The sequence below is a fragment of the Sarcophilus harrisii genome, chromosome 5 (genome assembly GCF_902635505.1).
Source record: "Sarcophilus harrisii chromosome 5, mSarHar1.11, whole genome shotgun sequence".
NCBI lineage: Eukaryota > Metazoa > Chordata > Mammalia > Dasyuromorphia > Dasyuridae > Sarcophilus > Sarcophilus harrisii.
Window position 1 is genome coordinate 221,159,456 of NC_045430.1, and position 24,189 is coordinate 221,183,644.

Genomic DNA, 24,189 nt, shown 5'->3' on the forward strand with positions numbered 1-24,189 from the left:
CAGTCAAATATTTGATTTACTTTTGAGTACAATAAAACAGTGCCAAAATTTTGATAAAACCAGGTTAGACTGAGACCTTTACATTGTACATATTTTATTTCTCCAAAAATCCTGAAAAATTAGAATTTAATTTAATTTTAAAAAGGTGTTCTAAAAAATGGAATTCCTAAGAAAGGCTAGTGAATCTGTCCATAGTATTCCTTTGCTCAAAAATCTTAAGAAGCTACTTATTCCCTATGGAGTCATGTGGAAATGCCATTGTCTGGCATTAAATGTGACACTATCCTCACTTTCCAACCTTATCTCACATTACCCTTATTCTGTGCTTGGGTCAAACTGGACTATTCTGTCCCTTAAAAAAAACATGCTGCATACTTTCCTAACTACTGACCTTTACTCATTTTTTTCATTATTCCTAGAACCTCTTCTCTCTCCATTTCCTTGGTTGCATCCCTATCTACTTTTCTTCCTTTATGCATTTTCCTCTTCATTAGAAATAGTCTTCCTCTAGTCCTCACATGGCACTTTGTCATATACCTGAAGTATATCACTGTGTGTCTGTGCCTTGAACTCTATGAAGGATCATGTTTTGTTTAGGATTTGTTTCATCAATTTGATTCTTAATACCTAGCAGGAGTCCCCTACACACAGTAAACATTTAATAGATATTTCTGAATTTGGCTTCAAATTTCAATTGTTCAATAAAAATTAAAGGATCATTTCCAGGCACTGAAGTAAGATAGTCAAAGCCTGATAATGATGAAGTTCTGTTGGCAAATTCAATTAATTACTATCATACTGTGGCGATAGCCCTGGTTATGTAGTCAGAAAGTCCAGTTTCAATTTAAATGTCTCATACTACATATGGAAGGGTGAGCAAATCACTTAACTTCCTTGGCCCTCAGTTTTCTCATCTGTACAATGAAAAGCTTGGACTGGATGATCTGCTAGGGTTCTTTCCAAGCCTAGATCTAGGAGAATCTTAAGTGCCTACTCCCATGTTTGCAATGAGTAAACATAAATTATACATGTATATACATGCACACATGAATACACATATACAGAGACATATTATTTAGATTTTTTTCAAACTCTGAGGGGTGGTACAATAGCAGGGCAGTCAGGTAAGATTTCTTGAAGACATCACTGAATGTATCAAATGAAACCTGGGAGTAAGAGCTTTAGGAGAAACTGTTGAGGAGAGGCCACTCCAGACATGAGAGAGCAATCATTGTAAAAGCCAGACATAGAGTCACATATTGTTTCATAGTTATATACTGTATTATAATTCTGGTTTGTCCTGCAAATATTCCTTAGTTTCTAGAATTGAGAAGAGGAGGGAAAAGTGACCAGCACAGTGATAGGACTTTCTACTTCAAGAATCATGTCTAAGATGAATATCTTATGGAGAGTTTTGGTTTTGGAATATTATTTATACCCTCATCAAAAACCTTTCACTAATTAATAAAAACTACATCTTTAAGAGAAAAAAAAATTCCCTGTATAAAAGATACAGGATCAAAAAAAACTCTCTACTTTAGGTAGGCATTATTATTTGATATATTTTTTGATTCCACATTTTGGTAATCCCCTTCTCTATGCTTGTATAGTCCAGCTTACTTTATACTTTAAATCTTGTTATGATAGGGTAGTCAGTCATTAATCACTGAGTCAATGACTGTAAGCTATAGTAAGTTCTTACTAGATACTGGCCATTTTATCCCCCTCAGGGATCTCATTTTGTAATGGTGGGGATGAAATGTAAATAACTAGGTCTGTATGGGAAGCATATAATAGAGATGGAAGGCACTAGCAGCTTCAGTTACCAAGAAATGGTGCATAATCGTAGCAAGAGGAAAAAGAAAAAGAATAGCTAGAAAAGAGCTTCTCTGAGTGTCATTTTATTTTAGATTTTCTGTAGGAGAGACAATTTGGTATAGTAGATGGAATGCCACCTTTAGAGTTAAGAAAGTCTGGGATTTTATGTGACTGGGGAAGAGAGTGAAATTCTCAATGCTGTCAATTAAGTCTCTAGAATGAAAAAAATTGCAGGGCAGACAGTTTGGGAAAGGGAATTTCCTTTTCCTTTGGCCAATGTAATCACATATCATTCCCCCAGTTTTCCTATTTATGTCCAGCATTTTTAAAGATTAAAGTATTTAATTTGGACTAAGCTTGTTTCAATTAATAAACATGAATTTTACTACTATGGGATATATTCTTAAGAACCATTTTTTTTTTTTATATTTGTTTGCTCCTCCAGTTCATTGAGTCCAGATGTTGATCCAGTTCTTGCTTTTCAACGAGAAGGATTTGGACGCCAGAGTATGTCAGAAAAACGCACAAAACAATTTTCAGATGCCAGTCAATTGGATTTCGTTAAAACACGAAAATCAAAAAGCATGGATTTAGGTAGTGAGTACAATCTCCATGAATCTCTATCTGAATGTGGTTTAGATGCTCTCAAGATAAAGTCTTGTGCCAAGCACATGTATGTGTCTATTTACTTCGGGAGAGGGAGAGTGAATGATTTGGCACAAATTTGTATTTCTGTGAGTTTATGGTAACCATATTACTCACAAGTGGCATATTTACATAACAGGCAATATGCTAATGTATATGTGTTTGCTTATGGGAAAAGAAACAAACACATGTGCATTCATGCTACATTCATGTATTTCTGGGGGGGAATGAATTTAGAATGAACTCAACAGTGATTCAACTGTTTGTTGATGGATGATATGGTTGGAGGCAGGGGAAGTGAAGCTTAAAAGTTTAGGGGGAAAAAGGTTTGGAGAGAAACCATTATCTCAATCCATGTCTAGAAATTGGTTACTTTATGATATCTTCTTCTCATTGCTATTCTTTAAGCTTAATTTTATAGAAATTCATGTGCTGATAATCAAGAAATTTAATTCAATCTAAAATAATGGTTTGAGGGAGTATAACTGAAGAAATTCTTTTAAAGCAACTGAGAAGAGGAAAGAAACCCATAATTGTTCAATCATATATCAATCAGGTAGCATATCTTCAAAATCTGAACCCTCTAAAATAGAGTGGAATAATCTTAGTAATTATCTATATACTCATTGGGTGATTTAAAAAACCTTTTGTTAATCAGCTGTATCTTGTGGATGCTGTTCCTTGGTGGCTGCATATACTTCAAAACTAAAAGCATTAATTCATCATATGCGTACCAAAAGTAAAATCTGGCGATGACTTGCCTTGGCTAATTATGATATGCTAACATGTAAATAACACATGTGCCTGTGATATGAAATGACTAACAAGTTGTTCGGTGAGCTGCTTTTTGGATTTGAGGTTATTTGCTTGATGTTATGTAATTGCATGAAATATGACCTAAGACAAGCCACCTAACTGAGATCATTGGAATGGTTAAAGCATGTGGACATAGGCACTAACTGGGCTAACCAATATACATTTACCTTTTAACAGTAGCTGACGAGACTAAACTCAGTACTGTGGATGACCAGAAAACAGGTAAGAATGGACAGTAAGGCTGTTGCCATAGAAACATTGGTCCAAGACACTTACCACAATTATAGAACTGCCAATCAAATTGCATGAAAACATGCCTATTCCAATACTTGCATGTTTTTGTTTTTGTTTTATTTTAAGTAATGAAATTATATGGAAGAAAAGAAAAAATCACTCTTAGGAAAGATGATTATAGGCAGCATCCCTAAAATGATAATAGAATAATAAAAATTAAAAAATAATAAGAACATAATATGCCCCAAAAGATATGAGGATTATGTAATATACATGCGTAAGAGATCTCTACTTAGGAGTAAGTTGTAATATCAGACTCCTATATTCTTCAGCTAGTTCTGGATAAGGATACTTTTTTTTTTTTTTTTAATGATTTCCATTTCATTGAATAGGATCTAAGTGAAATTTGGCATTAATGTTTTTTTTTTTAAGTAATCTTTTCTTGTTTGAAAATCCCCAACAAACAGATTTGTCAAGTATCTTTTCACTACCAAAAAATGAAGTAACTCGGGCAACACAAGTATCAGCTCCAGGCTTACTTCAAATGAGTTAGGGCATAACTGACATACATGTATAACATTTTGTACCTGTAGTAAAAATATCACTATACTGGATTTTTCTTTCATGTGCTATATAAAACTATCAACTGAAACAATGGATTTATTCAAACGGTTTATTTGGTACAGTGTACAAAATGGCTGATTTAACATATTCTTATAGAAATGAGTATCTAGCATTTTCTTTCATAAGTAGTTATAGTAATGTATTTAACCTTTAAGATGTATTTATGCAAGTTTGGTTTGGCCCTCTGGACTGCCATTTTAATATATAGATCTAATATATAAAATAAGGTTATATTCCTTAGCACCAATTAAGTGTGATTCACCCCTTAAACATGAGGCAACTAGTTTTTAGCATGTTTCCAAATTTGATTTCTCATATACACATGTAAAAAATATTATAGAAGTGTCTCTCGGTTATAATCTTTTATAAAATGACAGATTTACATAAAAATTATTTCCAATGAAGCATAAGATTAACTTTTGTTTAAGTCAATTTTCTTCTATTCTCAGCCCTGGCTAATGAGTTACCATGAGTTAAGTTACCATCTTATTAAGCCTCAATCTCTCTCTCTCTCTCTCTCTCTCTCTCTCTCTCTCCCTCCCTCTAGACAGTAGGGTTAAGTGACTTGCCTAGGGTCACATAGCTAAGAAGTGTTAAGTATCTGAGATTAGATTTGAACACAGATCTTCTTGACTTCAGAGCTGGTTACACATAAATTTCAAGTGACCTATTAACTTATTTCTGAAGCAGTACATTAGAAAATATAATTTGATGATTCATGTCTATACAGTAGACATCCATATTTAAAATCAGTGGTGTTTACTGATCCAAGTTTTTATTTTCAAGATATATTTTCTGCCCATGCTAATGTCTATGACAACCACATTCAGTCACATAGGGTAAAGGGCATGATCTCAAAAACCTGATTAAAATAAAGTAAATATTTAATTATATAGCAACTGAGAAAAAGAAAGGGACAATTTATCTTGATAATTTTTGCATAATGATGACCAGATTTCAAAATATAAGCAATTGGTTGCTTTCCAGGTGAGGACAGATTTATAATTTAATTAAACACTTGTTTTGGTAATGTTCTTAATTCTAGATTTAAAAAATGACAGTTCTTACATGTTGTACATGATGACCTACTGAATTCAATTATGAAGAATTATGAAAAAAATAGGAAATTTTATTTGATTTAAACAAATTAATTTGTGCAATCTTTTGGTGTCATTTAGTCTGTGTGCATAAGCAACTATTTAAAATAGGCCTTTTCCTCTTTGAAGATCATGAATAGATGTTCAATTATTTTTTCTCTTTTACTTCACTTGAGCTGTCAGAGTGTCATGATTTTACAGTTCAGTTCAAAGGTTAGTGGTATATTCTGTGACAATTTAGTGTGGTTCGTTTGTCTTAGTGACAACTGATAATCATAGTTGGATGCCATGTTTTTCTGTGCCCTTCATTAAGGCTAAGATACATTCAGTCCTCCTTTCATACAAGTTTTTGTTTGTTTGTTTGTTGGAGGAAACAAAGCATCAGAATTAAGGAAAGCCCTGGGGGTAAATTTTCTGCATCTATATTGGGATTTAGTGTGTTATACCTTCTTTTCTTGATGGAAAATTTGGTTTAATTTAATCCTCGAAAGGGAAGTGATATAGGAGATGTATTTATATTCTGACAATTTCATTCTTAAAAATAAATTATATAGTATTTTTTTTAATTAACGTGTCTTGAAAAGGGAAACAATGAGGTGCTTTAAAATTAATGGATTTCAATTTTACATTTATACTATTAAATTAATTTAGCCAGAATTTTATATTTAAAGAACATTTTCAGTTGAATTTAGAATTTAGTGTGCTTCTAAGTTGGGAATATACATTGCTTATTATAGCTAGTCACAATTTTTTTTTCTCGTGACAAATGGAGCTGTTTTATTCATACTCTTATTTTAGAAGACATTTGCATCTTGTTTTAAATGAGGAGTAACCTTCATTTGAAAACAATGTTAATTATGATATGGTCACTGGAAACAAATCCAAAAAAGATATGTCATTAGAGTAGAAATCCCAGGAAAGGAATTTCAGAGACCATCTAATAGAACTCCTCTTTTTTGCTCAAGATGTTTGTCTTTTCACCTCTAGGGAAAGAGAACCTTTGCCACCTGCTTGAACATCCAGTACTTCTGGATAGCTGTAATAAAGTGATTTTGCATCTTTCCAGCTAAGATAGGCAAACAGCAGTTCTTATGTCTGCTCTCTAGGCCAGGTATTAATGAAGTGTATACTGTTTGATAGTGATACTTTCTTGCCTACTATCTCCTTCACTTTCATGTTGATGGCCACTCAAGCTTCATAGCTAGTTAGATAAGTAGATGGATCAATAAAATAAATAAAAACATTCCTATCATTTCTGAAACTCATTATTTGTTTTATACTATTCTGAAAATATTGTCACTCCTAAGCCAGGTTTTCCTTGGGGAAAGTAGACAGGAATATTTTTCTCCCAGTAATTCTTATTGACATTTGTAATACTTCTTTTTAAAACATCTTAAATAGGCATAATATGTCTCCTTTATGATTATTTTTTGCAAACTTTCAGTTTTATCATTTAATAGTGATAAAATAGGCACATTTTATTTAGAGATTTAGAAATAAAATATCCATATCCAACAGTGCTAACCATTTCTTTTCATAAATATTTGGCTTTGTTTTTGGTAATGTTTTGGCACGAAAGTTGATTTTCCCTCCTTCCTTATGACATGAATATTTATTGAATTCTCTCTTATTAATAGATATGGAGGAAAATTATAGCCTTGAACATTCATTAAAAATAATATATGGAATGCATCAAAATTCTTAGTGTGGTATTAAATTGAAGGTATTGAATATTGAAGGTATTAAAGGTTGAAATTGCCCTTAGAGTTTTGATATATCATGTATATGAAACTTGGCCTTAAAATGATTACATGTACACATAATAAATATACACATATGTGCTTGAATATATATATGTACACATAATATACTCCTATAAAATGTGATTGATGAATCAGTTTTTCTCCCCATATCAATTTTTTTTTTATTATGTGTTCATATTTTTGATTGGTATGACCTGTATCTTTCTTATCCTGACTTGAACTATACTTCCCTCTTGTTGATAGTGCAAAGCAAATGAAATAAATGATTCAACATTGTGTCAAGCATAGTTTCAAAATTTAACATTTGCTGTCCAATGTGATTTCTATATTTCTTTGATATTTTACTCTCAGACTTTCAAGCCCCATGTCATAGATATCTAGCTTCTTAATAATGATATGACAAAGTTATTCCTTTATCATTGATCAGCATATGGGCTGCTGAACCCATGCAGGGTTGGAATACTTCCTTAAAGTTGTTTAGCCATGGGACAGTACAGAGCATATATTACTGTGACTCACAGTGCAAATTATCCTAAGAGCTCAAACATGGATGGATGAACCACTCTCATTTAGTTCAGATGAGTTTTAATGTCCTTCTAAAGACATTTTATGTTGTACTTTTCCCACAGCCTCAAGAAAGAGAACTAGAATTTTAATTACTAAATATTTCACCTCATATTTCATTGCATCTTTCCTTGTAATTACTGCTATTCATCCCTATCTTCTCTTTTTCCTTCTTTTTTTTCTCTTTTCTTTTCTTTTCTTTCTTTCTTTCTTTCTTTCTTTCTTTCTTTCTTTCTTTCTTTCTTTCTTTCTTTCTTTCTTTCTTTCTTTCTTTCTTTCTTTCTTTCTTTCTTTCTTTCTTTCCCTTCCTTCCTTCCTTCCTTCCTTCCTTCCTTCCTTCCTTCCTTCCTTCCTTCCTTCCTTCCTTCCCTCCCTCCGGCAAGTGGGGTTAAGTGACTTGCCTAGGGTCACACAGCTAGGAAGTGTTAAGTGTCTAAGACTAGGTTTTAACTCAGGTCCTCCTGACTCCAGGGCTGGTGATCTCTCCACACTGTGCCACCTAAATGCCCCCCTTTTCCTTCTTTCAAGAAACTATAATTCTGGGCTTGTTGAATTTCAAATATGCATATAGATTTGTCTCATTCTTGACACCTCTGAAATAGTGATGCCTTACAAAGACTTTCCTCTTTATAACACATACCAATTCTTTGAGAGATTCTTTTTTTCCAGTGTAATTCTTGGTAAAAGCATTATTACAAAATAGATTCCCTGGTTAACTATGCTCTCCTTTCAAAAGGGAAAGGAATCCCTTGTGAACCATTTGCTTATATAGAATTGTATATTTTTTGTATAATGAGAAGACCACTTAGTAAAACATATTAATCGGAATCTTTAACTTGTCTTGCAAATCATTTGAAGCTGACCTAAAGACTGAAGTGTAAAAGTTACGAATTAGTCTAGTTCTTTTGCTTTCTCTAATTATCTCAGTTGCATTTCTTGGTTATTATAGTTCATTGAGATTACCAAGAACAGATATATAAAATTTCTTTGAAGACATTACATCACATCTGTCTTCCTTGAAACAATGTCGGTGATGTTAAAATAAAAACTATCAATAAAGATGTCTTCTGTCTACTTTTCTTTTCCTTCATTTTATGTTTTTTAAGACAAGTAAATATTACTATATGAATATGGCAAATATTTGTTTTAAAAGTTACACAAGGTTGTCTTGTTTTCATTTCTGTGTTTCTCCATTTTGTTGTCAGTCTTAAAGGGAATTAAATACATGCCAATGAATTTTTAAACAATCTTTCAAAAGATCTTTTTACAAATGGAAAAAAAACTGCAAATAAAACCTTTGGCTGCAAAACTAGTTAGATAAGCAGTATTGTAGTAAAAATCTATCATAAATGGAAAAACTCTTTCATTGCCTTAGCCAACAAAGAACAAAGAAATCCTGTTAAGTATATCCCTATAGAATTCAGAGGAATAATCAAGCATGCAATTCTTGGCACTAATTCTAATTAACTTTTTTTTAACCACCAAGGTTCCCCCAGCAGAGATGTAGGACCTTCGTTAGGCTTGAAAAAATCCAGCTCATTAGAGAGTCTTCAGACAGCTGTTGCTGAGGTGACTTTGAATGGTGACATTCCTTTCCATCGTCCTCGCCCGCGGATAATCCGAGGACGTGGCTGCAATGAGAGCTTCAGAGCAGCAATTGACAAATCCTATGATAAACCTGCTGCAGATGAAGATGATGAAGGCATGGAGACTTGTAAGTTGATAACAGCATAAAAAGAATACATATGGTTCTTTGGTACCCTTTTGGAACAGGATTTAATACTAGTCTAAGCCTTTTGTTTCTGTTTTTGATATTGACTCCTATTTTCCTCAAATGTGTTAAACATATCTTAGGAAGCTCCATTCTACTCATCTTCAGGAATATCAACATTGTCCAGTCATTTCTTTTTAAAATTCTCAACCTCCTCTGTGAGGCAATATAGCATAGTAGATAGTCAGGCTTACAATTGGGAAGAATTCAGATTAATTAAGGCTTCTTGACATCTCAGTGCAGAGGTAACTGTATAAGGTTATAGTTTATGGATATGTTGCCAATTTGTGTTGATAGAGAAGTTTCAACTTTATACTAATGAAAACACACATATCCCCCCCCCCCCACTCCCCTCCAAAAAATCCTTAAAAGTTTAATACATGTTGAATTTAATTAAACTAGAATCACCAGTTCCTCTGTGGCAAAGGACCTAAAGAATTATTGTTACTTTAGCTGAAAGAGATTTTGTTAATTTTTATAATGTAACTGCAATAATTTGAAAATCTTCAACTATGGTTGATTGTGTATAGTTAAATTTAGTATAAAATACTTACAGTACAGCAGAAAGCCATGGCTTTTTTTAAACCACAATATTCATGACATATTGTAGAGCAGGAGGTGTTTTCAGAGACATAATAAACAATAAAATTAGGGCTTACTTTATATCTGTGTTAATAGCCATTAATTTGCCCTTTGAGTTCTTTAACTTCAGATATAGTCTAATGTGCAAGAATGTCATTAACATGAGAGCAGCATTTGAAAGATAATGTTATCATTTTGTTGAAGTGACAGCCTTGTGTAAAAAAAAAAAAAAAAAAAAAGCAGCTAGAGATAATTTATCTGGATTGTCATTAATCTTAATTTTGCCATTACTTTTTTGTTTGATTAGAAATTTAGAGCCATATATGACTACATAAACATGTAGATGGGATGAGGATTAGGACAGTTTATTTCTATGATTTTCAAATATTTTATTTTCTCCAGTCACATGTAAAACCCTTTTTTTTACATTTGTCTTTAAAATACTGAGTTCCAGACTCCCCCCCCTCCTTCCTCTTTATACCTTCCCTTTGAGAAGCCCATGTGAAGTTGTGTGACACATTTCCATAAAAGTCATATTGCAAAAGAAAACATGGATCCCAGTCTTAAAAAAGAGAAAAATCCTCAAAAAAAAAAAAAAAAAAAAAGAAATGAGAGGGGAAAAGTATGGCTTCAGTTTGTATTTAGATACAATCACTTTTTCCCTCTGGGTATGGATAACATTAAGTTCTTAGGAGTAGTCTTGAATTATTGTATTGCTGAGAATAGCAAAATCATTCACAGCTAATCATCTCACAATTTTTCTCTTCCTATGTACATAATACATTTTACTTTGCTTGAGTTCATGGAGCCTTTATCAAATTTTTCTAATAGTATCCTACTCATCATTTCTACAATAGTGTTCTTTCTTAATTCCATACCACAGTTTCTTCATCCCTTCCCCAATTGATGAGCATCCCCTCAATTTTCCTTTCTTTGATGGGACATATTATTAATGAAAAAAATTCTTTCGAAAAACCTTGATTATATAGTTAGCTAGTATAAAGGTTTTGAAGAGGACATGCATGAACTTGTACTTAAATGACTTTTTGAAAATATTTGATATGCAATGTTTCGAGATAGAGGAAATGATTAATTTCTTCCACATGTTATCCTTTTGATCTTGTAATGTCACTTTCTTCTATCCAGTTCTGTTATTTTCTTCCTTCTTTGTAGTTAATCTCCATTTTCCCTATCTTACATGACATGTTCTTAGTATAAATTGCAATCTCCTTTTACCAATGTATATTGCCAACCCAGAAATACTTAAAAAATCTCTGGTTGTCAGAGTCCCCAAGATCTTCAACCATGAAAATTTTCTGTATAATTCAGTTGTCTTTCATTTTATTGATAGAATAGTGCCAGGTTTTGCCATGAATCTGAATTATTGAACCCTGTTTGAAGACGGGTATACTCTTCCTCAAAGAAACTTTCATCAATCTATAATTGCATGCTAGTTAGCAGTTTGCTATTTTGCCCTTCAATGATTTTTCTAATATATGCCACCCAAGGTTGTAGATCCCTCTCCTTATTCTAGTGTCCTGATTTTACCCTATCTTGTTTTTATCACACAAATGGTATTTCCCTCATAAAATCTTATGAGTTTTTAAGGAAAATTGTAATGTCCAGGCTAGCTTTCTGGAGGTCCTCTATAAGGGCCTTTGTCTCAGCAGGATAGACACCATGAGAATGGACAAGAATAGAGTCTAAAGTCTTTATTGTCTCTCACACACTCTGTGTCTCATAGTCTAACCTAGTCTCAGTCTGACCCAGTCTCATCCAGCAATCTGCCAGTCTCCCAGTCTGCCTGTCTCAACCATTCTCCATTTTAGTGCAGGAGGGAGGAGAGCCAAGGAGGATGGTCAAAGATAGAATGTCTATCTTCCAGTCCTTCTTAGCCCTTATGTACTTATTATAATTACATCACTACAACGTACTGATTATGTGTGAACTTAGAGAACCATTACATTACCATACTAAGTACTAAATATATATATGAACTACAGAATCATCAATTCCACTGAGTTTCAAGTATACTTTTCCAGAATTCTAGCCCTCTACAGAAAATACTCATGAAAACTTTTTTTCTGAACATTTAAAATAAATGTATTTTGGCTTCTACTCATCTCAACCTATAAATTAAATAAAATTTTATTAAATGTATATTATTGTAATATAACTCACTTATTTTTGCTATAGTCTACTTAGTTCTTCAATCTCCTATGAAAAAGTACTTATTAAATACTTACTATACTTGTGTAAAGAACTGTGCTAAAAATGTGAGTCGGTACAAATGCAAATGCAAAAAAAAAAGTCTTTCTGCTAAAAAAAAAAAACAATACAGTCCAATATAAGGAAGCAAAACATATATGGCAGTGCATGATCTGGAAGTACAGTAGTCTAGCAGTTACAGTGTTAGGCCAGAAATTGTGTCTGGTGATCCAGAAAGAGTGTGCAGGAGGCAGAGCAGATGGTAAAAAAGATAGAAGAATCATGACTGGGCAGCATTAGTTACAGTAATCTGTGGTATTCATTCATCAAGCTTGCTTTATGACAAGACAAGGGATCACTGCCATTGTTGTTTTGGGTCCAGATCAAGATTCTAAGAGATAAATTAGTTATCAAAGAGATGCATCAATAATAGTAAATTTATTTGGTCTAAATTGATGAAATCCCAATATTAGGATTGAGATTTGAATGTATTTTATAAAAATATTTTTCATAGAAGGGCTCAGTCAGTTGTTTTTTTTTTTTTTTTTTGTCTGCCAAAATGGTCTATGTCACAAAAAACAGTGAAAAACAAATGGTTAACCCCCAACCTTAAGGAAAGCCCTAAATCAGGGACTTAAAATGACCTCTTAGATCTAGATAGGAACTTAGAAGTCCTTGGTTCATTCTTTTATAGTTTTCTTTTTGTCACTAAATCAATATTTGAATTTTGAATTAAGAAATATTTATTCTGTACCTGGCATTTTCTGGTCCAAGACATTTTACTAGGCACTGAGGATATGAGCATGGAAATGACAGAGAAGGAAGGTTATCATATTTTCCCCTTTTTTTTGACAGTATTATGCCCTTTTAGAATGAGCCTTGTTCTCCTTATCATTGGACAGTGACATGTAATACCTATGTTTTACTATCATGTACTACAATTCTTGTACAAGGTCAGCCAAAAAACAAGCAAATTTCCCACTATCTCAGACTCTGGATACAACGTCAATCCATCAGTTAAGAAAGTATCTATGGCCACTCCCTTGAAACACAACCAACTACCCCTGGGACTAGTACTGCCATGTTGTAAATCTAGCTTAATTAGGTGTTTTGTGTGTGCTGTAAGTCCCTGTGGAAATGGTTCCTATTTGGAAGCCCACTTACTCCACCAAACAGTGACAAGTGTAGCTTCTGTGTGCCTAGGCTTGTAGCTATGTATGGAATACTTTTTTTTAAAATTGACTTGTATTTGAATGTATTAAAGGAGATTTTCTTGCTAGGACAAAATCAGTTTCACAATTACTTATTTAAAAAAAAAAACCCTTTTGTGTAAGGTATTACATTAACATTTCAAAATAAAAATCACTCCTTGCTGCCAAAGAATATATATGATACTGAGGGATAGACCTTTTGCCCAGACAAGAAAATGCAAGAAAGCTCCAAGAGAGAAAGGACATTAAAAAGAGAGGAAACAGGAAAGGCTTCCTCTGGAAGAAACCACTTGAGTCTTGAAGGAAGATAGGAATTCTAAAAGAAAGACGCAAGCAGACATCACGGAAGATATCCAGGACAAAGAATCTCTGAGTTCAGGATATAGCAAATTACCGATTTAAACTAAATTGTATTATTTATAAAAAGAAATAATATAACATGAGCTTAATGTATATCTAAGGGTTTTGTGATTCTTCTTAATGACAATATAGAGCTTCTGAAAACTCACAAGCAGGATATGGTCCAATCAGATTTTTGGCTGCTATGTGTGGAATGGTTTGGAAAGGAGAGGATTTAGGAGGGTACTGAAGAATGTTTTTGCAGAATTCCAAGCAACATATCCTGTGAACATTAGCTGTAAATAGATGTGAGAATTTTTTAAAGTTTAATGAGATTTAGAAATTGATAGAATATCAGGGATGTAGAGAGGCACCTATTTAGGAAAGTTGACAGAAATAGTTTCTCTATTAGATTATAAACTCATGAAGAAAGGGATCATCTCTTCTACCTTTGATATTTCTCATGATCATTCAATCAACATTTATTCATTAAACATTTACAATGTATCAGGACCTGTCTGAGATGCTGAGGTTTCAAGCTCACAGAATAAAACAATCCTCACTTACTTTACAACAAGCTTTTGTTGAATCAATGAATGAAGAATGCCTCAAGGATGATGTTCTTGCTATTATCTTCTGTGTTTATGGCTGTGGTTGAAGACACTTTGTATAGACTCACTATGGAAAAGACTGTTTACTTTAAGAAACTAAATATTTAGAAATATGCTTTCCTTATTTGTTCTTTCTGACAATTTTCTTCTTCTAGGACATTTCTAGACACAATGTGTCATAATAGCTTTGGATTTAAGAAGACCTACATTCTAGTCTTATTTCTGACACATGCATTCCCTACAAATCTTTTAAGATTTCTAAATTACAGATTACTATCTCCATTGTTTCAGTGAATTTTCTCATTAGGAATAATGTATATTAATGAAAATATAAATCTAGTCTGCCACTCCACCCTCGTGTGTGTATGTGTGTGTTATATTTGACTTTTAAAAATGGATATACCAATAGCAGTCATTTTCTGTGGTCCTGTATTGACCTGCTTTCAATACTGTTAAAACAATGAAATGTTGATAACTAAGAGGCCGGGAAACCATGAGAGCAATATCCCTGGTATAGTCCCCTTCTATCTATCCCTTTCTATGACACTCATGTTCTTTTCATGGAGAGTTCAGGATTTGTGTCTCTCATCTAATCCATCTGCTTCTCCATATTGAATATGTCTGTCTGGAGTAAGATGAAATCATGTGGTCTGGGACCCAGCTTCTTCAAGTTACTACCTATGTTTGACAGGTTAGGGCAGCTACAATCTGCTCCCTGCTTCATGTAAATCAAGCATGCTGTCTGTTTCTCAGCAGGCTGCTTATACATCCCCTAAATTAATGAGTCCTAGATGCTTCGCATGTAACAATATGGATTTATTTTCAGAAATAATTCTGAGATGTTCACTTTTTCTTTTTTGAGCTGCTTGTTAAATGGGAAGCATATAATGACTAGTAAGAAGCAGTATGGGACTAAAAGGAAGAATGTCTAAAAGATTGAATTTTTTATCCTAACAATTTAATATGAGAGCTTCAGGAAAAATAATTTTACTGTTGTATAATGTGAAATTCAACTCATTTTTTACCAAGTTCTTGTCATGTTGCCAATTTTATAGCTTCTAAATTGATGCTTTTCCTATTTTGTCCCTTTTTCAATTTTAATTTTTCATTAATTTGTATATGTATCCTGTTTCCTTTGTTTTTATTATATACTTGGGAAATTAATGGAGACAGTTTTTTAAAATATTAAAAACCACATCTGGCTCACTGGGATCTCATGATCTAGAGATAAAAGGATCCTCCAAAATTGACTCATTTAATATCCTCATTTTACAATAAAGGAAACTAGAGCCCCAAAATGATGTGACCTATCCATAAGTAGTATATGAAAGAGATACGATGTCTTCTAATGAGATACGATGTCTTCTAATTCTGAATCCAAGGTCATTAACATGATACCATGTGCTAACTCAATGGAAGTTCCTTTAGATGAAGCTAAGTTAATATTTACTATTAAATGAAAACTCATCCAACCTAACCACATTAAACTTAGGTTTCTATTTAGTGACAGACCTTTTCTAACTGTCCATATCTTGTACAACATACTTAAATAGTCCAAGCCAAGATTTCAGTATTTTATGAAGCAAAACAGTCAATTTGTCTTGAAGAAATGAATTTCAAGATAAATAATTTAAAAATTATCACTTCTTTAGCAATATCAGTATTAGTAGGTTATTGCATGTTAATTATAATTATTGCATGTTAAATATAAAATGTAAAATGTGTCTAATTTGTTGAAACTAATAATGCATTTGATACTCATAATCTTACTCCATACAATAATAATCAGGGTAATGTTACCTGATTATTCTGTGTAATACACTTGAATCTAATATATACATGCATATGTTGGCTTTTATTTTCTTAAAATATTTTTCCTTTATGACTAGGGCATGACAGTTTCAATCATCTCCCCCTTCACTATGCTTTGGGGCATCTTCCTCTATATCCTTGATATATGGTATTCCGTGAATTATCAGAGGCTGTCCATAAGCAATATAAGTTAAATCAGCAATCATTGATTAAATTCCTGTTATATACCAGGCACTGTTAAGACCTAGGTGGTGCAGAGAAAGGGGGAAAATAGAACTTGTCTTTAGAGAGCTCATAATTTAGTAGAGAAAGCAGCATGGAAACAACTTTGTGCAGTAGGATATATACAGATTAAATTGGAGATAGTTCCAGAGAGAAGACACTAACATTAATTAACTACATAATCCCTCCTTGTTGCTGTATGTCTGGCCCATCTTCCTTTCCAGCTGTTCATCTCTTTAGTGAAATGATGATACAAATAATACTTTAATATGCTTTCTACTATTATTTCCATTCTGTCATATTTTCCAAATAGGATCTAACTTTCTTTTCATAAATGCACTTCCTCTAATGTTTTTATATTCATTAAAAAATAATGAGGCATATTTTTCCATTGACCTTATTTAGTTATTATTTTCATACTACTACCTTTTTTTGCTTTTCCTCTTCCTCTTGCTTCTCTTCCTCCTTATCATCATCATTACTTACATTTATATAACACTAATTATTTTAAGCATGATAATCTTTAAACTATAGTCACAGTAAATACTCATAGCACTTTCATTTGGTCCTCACAATAATCTTGGGAAATAGGTACTACTATTTATCCTCATTTTAAAGAGGAGAAAACCGAATAGACACACAATTGCCATACGATATTTTAACACATCTTTTTATTGTTTATATCACTCTATTTTCTCTTTTTAAATTAATTTTTTATTTATGATCTAAAACAAGCATTTCTATAACATACTAAAATTAAAAAAAATGTACATGAAACTGCAAATCTGTTAAATACACTTTGAGAATTATTGATTTTGTTCACTATTATTGGTTCTGTATCATATTTGCAATCCATCCTTATATTTTTTGCCATTTCATTTCAGTCACTCCACAAACATTGGTAAGCACTTACTATGTATCAGGCACTATAATAAATGGTGTGGATACAAAGAAAAATAAAAGAACATCACTTCATTTGAGAAGTTCATAGTCTATTTACTTATTTTTCTTCTTCCCCTTTCAAATCTTAGAAAAAAGCTCTCATACTATTTGTTAAATATCCTGCCAAAAATATTCTTCATGATGCTCTGAGATGCCCTCCATTTCATTTTATAACATCATTGTTATGGTCAAGTGCCATTAAGAAGAGCAAATCCTTTCATTTTGTACTGGCCAAATAGCCAACTGTTTACTTCACATATCTTCAAAGTTATAATTTTTAACTTAAATAAGGCATACAAATTATATTATTGGTGTCAAGAGCATCTTTTCTCCCTAGATCTTCTAAGTAGTAAGTAAGTACTACTTAGCTAAGTAAGTAAGTACTAGTAGCTAAGGAAGACATTCCTTCATATTTTTCATCCTTTTCTTCTCGTAGAAAGATGATTGTATGTAATGAATGAAAACTGGTGACTGAATAAGGCAGGTGGGCTATGGTAGCAAATACACCTTGATTTTTGTATGTCCTGCATCAAAACCTCATCTATTCTCTTTTGTGCTTCTCCTGGATACTCCTCTTTAAAATCTACCTTGTAGCTTAGTGTAGTGCACTACACATTTGCTATGTAATATAAGCAAAAACTATTTCTTTTGGTGCTTTTGCATGATAATATCTTCCAACTTGCAAGATCACAAGAGATCTTAAATACCTCTTAATATCCTTGCCACAATAACTGGAAATAATTTCAATGTTCTTAAGTCCTTTTTCAGGGAACCAGAGTTGAGAAAGTTGAGATAGTATACATGGGTTTACATGGCTTGTAAATGAATCAAATTTAAGCTTTCCTTATATAAGGTCCAACACTTTGCCTACTATACCTTTTGAATAAATGACTTTTTAAAAAAGAATGACATATCTCATAGAAATATGACCTTAAAAGCATAGTTATCCTTCTAGGAGCAGGTTATAACAGAATGAACAGAGGACTTTTGAGTCATGAATCACAATTCTGTTTTATGGGTGATGAAGGGAAAAGATGGTTTCATAGCTTTTAATTTGTATTCCAACACTAAGGAGTTTTCTCTGTATTGTTTGAAACACAGAAGCCAACATTTCTTTTCAACTTCTTGGTGAGTTAGTGCTGTGGTTGACCCACAGCAGCATTCACAAGTTTCCTTTGTAGCATGGACTTGAATTTTAATCAAGCTAAATTTGCATCTGGTGAAAACATAGTAATTAGGTATATCTTAATTACAGAATGACTGTACTGCATGATAGAAGTGCAAGTTTCTGTGTGTCATACCTTCTTTTAAAAAAGAAAGCAACTTAAAATTTTATCTGTCTATGTAATCACCTGCAAAAAAATGCCCCATAGTTCAGGGAGTAGAAGAGATTAGGAACAAACTGAGATATTAATCAAAACCAAAGATTCTCTTCTTGTGTTGAAAGAAACATACCTTTTTATTTGTAAACTAGCTATGAAAATAAAACATGTATATAAAAAATAAGCAAAAAATAGGAAAGGTAAATGGGAGCAAAAAACTTGAATGCATGGTTATGTTTAATTCTATATAGTATGATTTCATCTGAAAGTATCAATAGGTCAAATCAATTTATTCCTACATCATTACTAATGGATTGTCTAATAAATATGTTTATTGAATACTTTTTTATTGGAATACTTTTCTGTTTTGAGTAACTGAACATATTTTTTCGTATACTTTGGTTATAAAATCTTTACAAAATTTATAGATGATTCTTTAAAGTCATAAAAAGTGTTCTTACCAAAAGTTCATTGTTTTGTTATCAACAGAAGGGATTTGAAGCATGCATGGTTTTGTACTGTTAAAGTTTTTTTTTTTTTTTTTTTTAGATTATTATCCTATTGAAGAAGTTTTTCTATTTAATTCTTTTCTTGTTTAAAATTATTTTTTATCCTAACCTGTAATTTCATTATTATGAGGAGCTGGAGAAATTATTGCAGATCAGGAATCATTGCAGTTGAGCAATGGCACCAACAAGTCAAATGACTTGCTCATTCGCTCACAACAAGGATGTGTCTGGTAAAGAAATTGAGCTCAGGTATTCTGCCTCGGAGACTAATTCTTTATCACTTCATTTTGCCTAGCTATTTGAAACACATCTAATCCAAATTTTAAATGAACATCTTATGTTTATATGCACAGACTGAATAGTAAAGCCACATATTGTTAAATACTACTTTTTTAATTAGTTGGCATTCAAATGGATTAGTTAAATCACTTCTGCCCCCAGAAAACTTTCTATGATAATGCATTATCTAAATTAGAATACTTAAAATAAGTACAAACAGTCTTCAAAATAAAATGCAAGGGATCATTGGAAAGAGTGCTTCCTTAGAGGAATAAAATGGGCTCAGTGGCATTTGATTTTTATCAGAGATAGTTAAAGAAAAAAGTCACTTTCATTGACATTTGACAAAACAGTAAAGCTCAATCTTTTTACTCCTCATAGAAAATAGCAAATGTACTATATGTACTAGCATAACTGTAAAACTACATATGCATATTCTTTATATGTGTATATAGACACATACATTCACAAAAACAAAAGCAGATATTTTAGCATTTGCCAATATGCATCATTCATATATACTCACTTGTGAAAACAATCTCTTAATTTGGTGACAGAGCCAAGATCAAACATATGGCCCCTCCCCCTAGCCCATTCATCATACCTTTGTCAAAACTACTAGATAGAAAGGAAAAGGATTACTCTGATGCTATTGATTGACACTAGATCATGTATTTCTGTCAAATGATAAAGGATCAACATTTGTCTTTGAATGGGCAATGACTGTTTAATAAATGGCACAGGAGATTCAGTACCTATTCCAATTGAAGACATGAAGAACTAGTGATATAAAGATACCTGCAACAGTAACAGTTTTTTGGGGGGAGAAAAGGAGGTATCTGTAATCTCATTGTTTTGGAACTCCTTCTCCTAATGCAGATTTAGAACTCATCTGTAACTTATAGTTTGAGAAAACTGTCTCTTCATGGTTTACCCACTTGAAAGAAATCCCTAACTTACTTTAAGTGACCAAAGTACAAAAAATAAAAAATAAACTGGGAGTTTTGGGTAAGAGAAAATACAGAGCATAGGAAAGTTTAGATATATATTAGGAGGTTGAAGGAAGTAATAAGTAGATTTGTTTAACTGGATGAAAATCACAAGTCAAAGTGAACCCTTACATTTATCCTGTATTTATCTTATAAATTTTTTGGTAGACCTAGGGCTTGATTCCTTGACTCTTAGGATACTAGGACTGAGTCAAAAATGATGGCACCATTGGTGATTCAGGTTCCTATAGAATATGATGATGATTCATGATCCAGCATGGGAATAGGTTTACAAGTGTATAAGAGTACTCGGTACAGGGATTATACATTTTCCATATATGGAAATAGCCTTTGAGATTTTAAGTGATTTAGCCATGATCACAGTATGGAAGTCCCTGATTCAAAACAAAGTCTTCTTCTAAGTCTCTGGTTCTATACTTGTATAGATATTTGATGTATAAAAGATTGTGACTCATTCTATATAATTAGTGCTATGGCCCTTGCTCTTCGCTAGCAGTATAAATACATAGAATAACTTAATTAAAAGTAAACTTCATTTCAGAGATGAGAAAACCAAGGATGAGAAGTTTTGACTTGCCCAATGGCCCTTATTTATTGGGGAAATTGGGACTAGAAGACAGTTTCTTAGTTCATATTTGAGAGGTGATACAAAAGATTTTAAAATTCAGTGGTTTCTTAGCAGGCTTCCAGTTCAATGAATATGTTAAAGGCTCTTTCATTATAATATACTGGACAGGTGGTTGTCCAGTGCTTGCTAGAAGAAGCTTCTTCTTCTTCTTCTTTCTTCTTTCTTCTTCTTCTACTTGCCTAAGGTCATACAGCTAGGAAGTGTTAAGTGTCTAAAACCAAATTTGAACTCCGATCCTCTTGAATTTAGGGTTGGTGCTGTATTCACTGTGGCACCTAGCTGCCCCTAGAAGACCTTCTATGAAGGGGAATCCAGTACCTGTTAGTGCAGCTCATTCCACTATTAGATTGTTCCTATAGTTCATTTTTCTCAATATTATTGCTGAAAAGTTCCCAAGTCATCTTTTTTTTTATTTTTTATTTTTTTGCTATTTTCAAAAGCAAGTTGCCATTAATAAACAGGTAACAATTTGCTGCCTTGAAATTGAATAGTGCTTTATATTTTATAGTAGCTTTCTGTTCATTGTCTTATGTGATTCTGATAATAATCCTGTGAGGTACATATATAAAGGCATCATCATTATCATTCATAAATGAGTTAACCCAAGTTTAGGGGGAAACCAAGACCATAGAGTTTAAAAATAGAACTGGCATTTAAAACTTGGATTTTCTAAATTTATGGCCAATAGCACTTCTATTATTCTGGGGGTAATAGATGTTGAGTTTTTCTTCTGGACTAGGTATTTATCGAAAATAGTGGATAATAGGTCATTTAACTAGCAACAGAAATTTGAAATAGGAATAACTCCAAATTAAATTAATCAAAGAAATACTCAGAATATTAACCCAGATGGATCCATAGGGCTGGGGTTCCAGCTCTTTGTATAATTTGTGGGCTAAAATATTTCACCATGAATGGGTATAGATGAGGTCTTCTGCCTCATCTATACAAAGAGGGGATTAGATATAATCAATCACAAGTTTGTGATTGTGTCAGGGACACCAGATAAGAACTGGGGAATTCAAAGATTGATTTCATATGTTCTTTTTAGGGAAAATATCAGCAATTCCATAGTTTATTTTCACTCTTACCTAGGTCAACTTGGCCCGCTCTAATCTGAAAGAAGTTGGCTTTTTTTAAAACCACATATTTCTTAAAAGGTGATCTGGCATAGTAGAGAACTTCTGAAAAGACATACTGGCTCCATAAACCTGGCTCTGCACTTAATCTACTATCTTGCACTGGTATAGGGAATTTTTCCACCAATCAATGATATTATAGATCTTATTTCTGTCCCTAAATTTCCTTAACATCATAATTCTGTTCTAACTGTTGGAAATGCAAAATCTAATCCCAAATCTGAAAGGGTAAATTCTTTGCCTTGAGTGTCAATGACCAAAATCATCTCATCATTTGATGATCTCTATTCAAAGCAATCGCAGTTCCATAATTATTCAAAATTATTTTTTTCATTTCCTTTTCTAATTGATCATCTCCAGAATCATATTTATATTGTTTTTTGTTTGTTTTTAACTTATGATTGTCAAGGAGATTTGGGATGCAGTTTAAAAAAAATGATTCATGTATTGATTTTTGATTTTAATCAAAAGGTGACTTCAGTGTTCTAATGCTAATTTATAACTTCATCTCTTCCTTTCCTTTCCTTTTCTTTTTCTTTCCCTTCCTTCCCCTCTCCTCTCATCTTTCCATTTCCTCCCTTCTTTTCTCTCTCTCTTTTTTTTTTTTTTCCTTTCCTTTCTCGCACAATTAGTGCCTTCAAACATTTGGACCTAGTTCTGGGTGTTTTCCATAGTTTTTGTCAATATAAAAAATCAATTTGAGGTCTTTCATAATGGACCTGTTGTATTTCTTCAAGATTTTAGTTCTGGACTTGGACTGATTCTGTTGCTTGCATAAGTTGGTTACTGCCATACAGTAGTCTCAAAGGTGTGCTGCATATAATTCCTTCATGAATTAATCAATTTGTAGATGTAGATGATTCATCTTTGTAATCATTTGTATTTCTAAGTTTCTATTCATCTTGTTCATTTGACTACCTGGAGGCATGATGCTAACTTCCTTAGAGTTTTATGGCATGGATCATTCAGAAGCCAAGGCCACATCATATGACTTGGAAACAAAACAGGAAGATTTGCATTATTTGATGGCAGAAAGAGAAAAGAGTCCTTTGCTCTGCAAACTCCTATACCAGCAACAACTTAGTGACTAGTATCACTGTGTACACTGTGTACCCTTAGTATAAGTGGGCATGTGAATGGAAGCATATAAGCCAGCAGAGAAGAAACAGTCATCCCAAGACTCTTTGCCCAGGTCCCCTTTGCTAGTGTCTGGCAAAGTTATCCCAACACTGAGGGATGAGAATGGGTGTCCACTATACAGGAAAAATCACTATAGATGTTATAGTTCTCAATGACAAGTTGAGGGACTGCTTTGAAAGAAACCAGAGTGTATTTACTTATTTTTTCTTTTTATTCAGCTTGACACATACTCACAAGGGAAGTGCCCAGGAGTCTTATGTGGTAGCTTTGGTTTTTTATTGATCCATGCCATAGATCTTTTAAGGAAGTTAGCATCACACTTTCAATGATAAATCTTCTCTTTCTATACTACAATGAGGAAAATAACAGATAAAGATCTGCAAACTTTTTTCTTCACATTAACCCTATGAACTAGGTAGTCTAGTATTATATTCACTTTACCAATGAGAAAACTGAAGCCAGAAGAGTCAAATAACTTAAGTTAGGGTCACATAGCTAATAAGCCTCAGAGCTCAGATTTGAACTTTAACTTCTCTGGACTCTAATTCTAGTATGCTTTCTTTTTTTCTTTTTTCTTTTTAACCATTTTGACTCCCAATAGCATAGTGAAGCAACATTCTTCATCACTATTGACAGCATAAATATCTTTAGTTTTGCACATTAGCTTACACACATAACATGAGTATATATGGTAGTCTTGCACAGCTCATAACATTTGCCCAAGATGTGTTGTTTTTTCCTATTAGAATGTAAGTTCCTTGAGGACAAGAACTGTTTAGGTTGCTTGTAGATATATCCTTAGTGCTTAACACAGTCAGGCATGCAATAAATATGCAATAATTGTTTTTTCATTCAATTTTTCACACTGGGGAAAATAGCAGTATGGCATATGTCTGCTGACAA

The 24,189-nt window shown here is 32.8% G+C and overlaps 1 protein-coding gene across 21 annotated transcripts in view; it reads left to right on the forward strand.

Moving 5' to 3' along the window:
- The window catches only part of PARD3 (par-3 family cell polarity regulator), a 670,322-nt gene that overhangs the window by 425,208 nt on the left and 220,925 nt on the right, over positions 1 to 24,189 (forward strand). For 9 of the 21 annotated variants that reach the window (XM_031939686.1, XM_031939702.1, XM_031939696.1 and 6 more), the window contains 3 exons: positions 2,264 to 2,415; positions 3,457 to 3,501; positions 9,048 to 9,275. In XM_031939686.1, coding sequence (XP_031795546.1) covers positions 2,264 to 2,415; positions 3,457 to 3,501; positions 9,048 to 9,275 — 425 coding nt within the window. The remainder of the gene's footprint in view (positions 1 to 2,263; positions 2,416 to 3,456; positions 3,502 to 9,047; positions 9,276 to 24,189) is intronic. The other 12 variants (XM_031939693.1, XM_031939703.1, XM_031939704.1 and 9 more) reach the window with 3 other exon arrangements.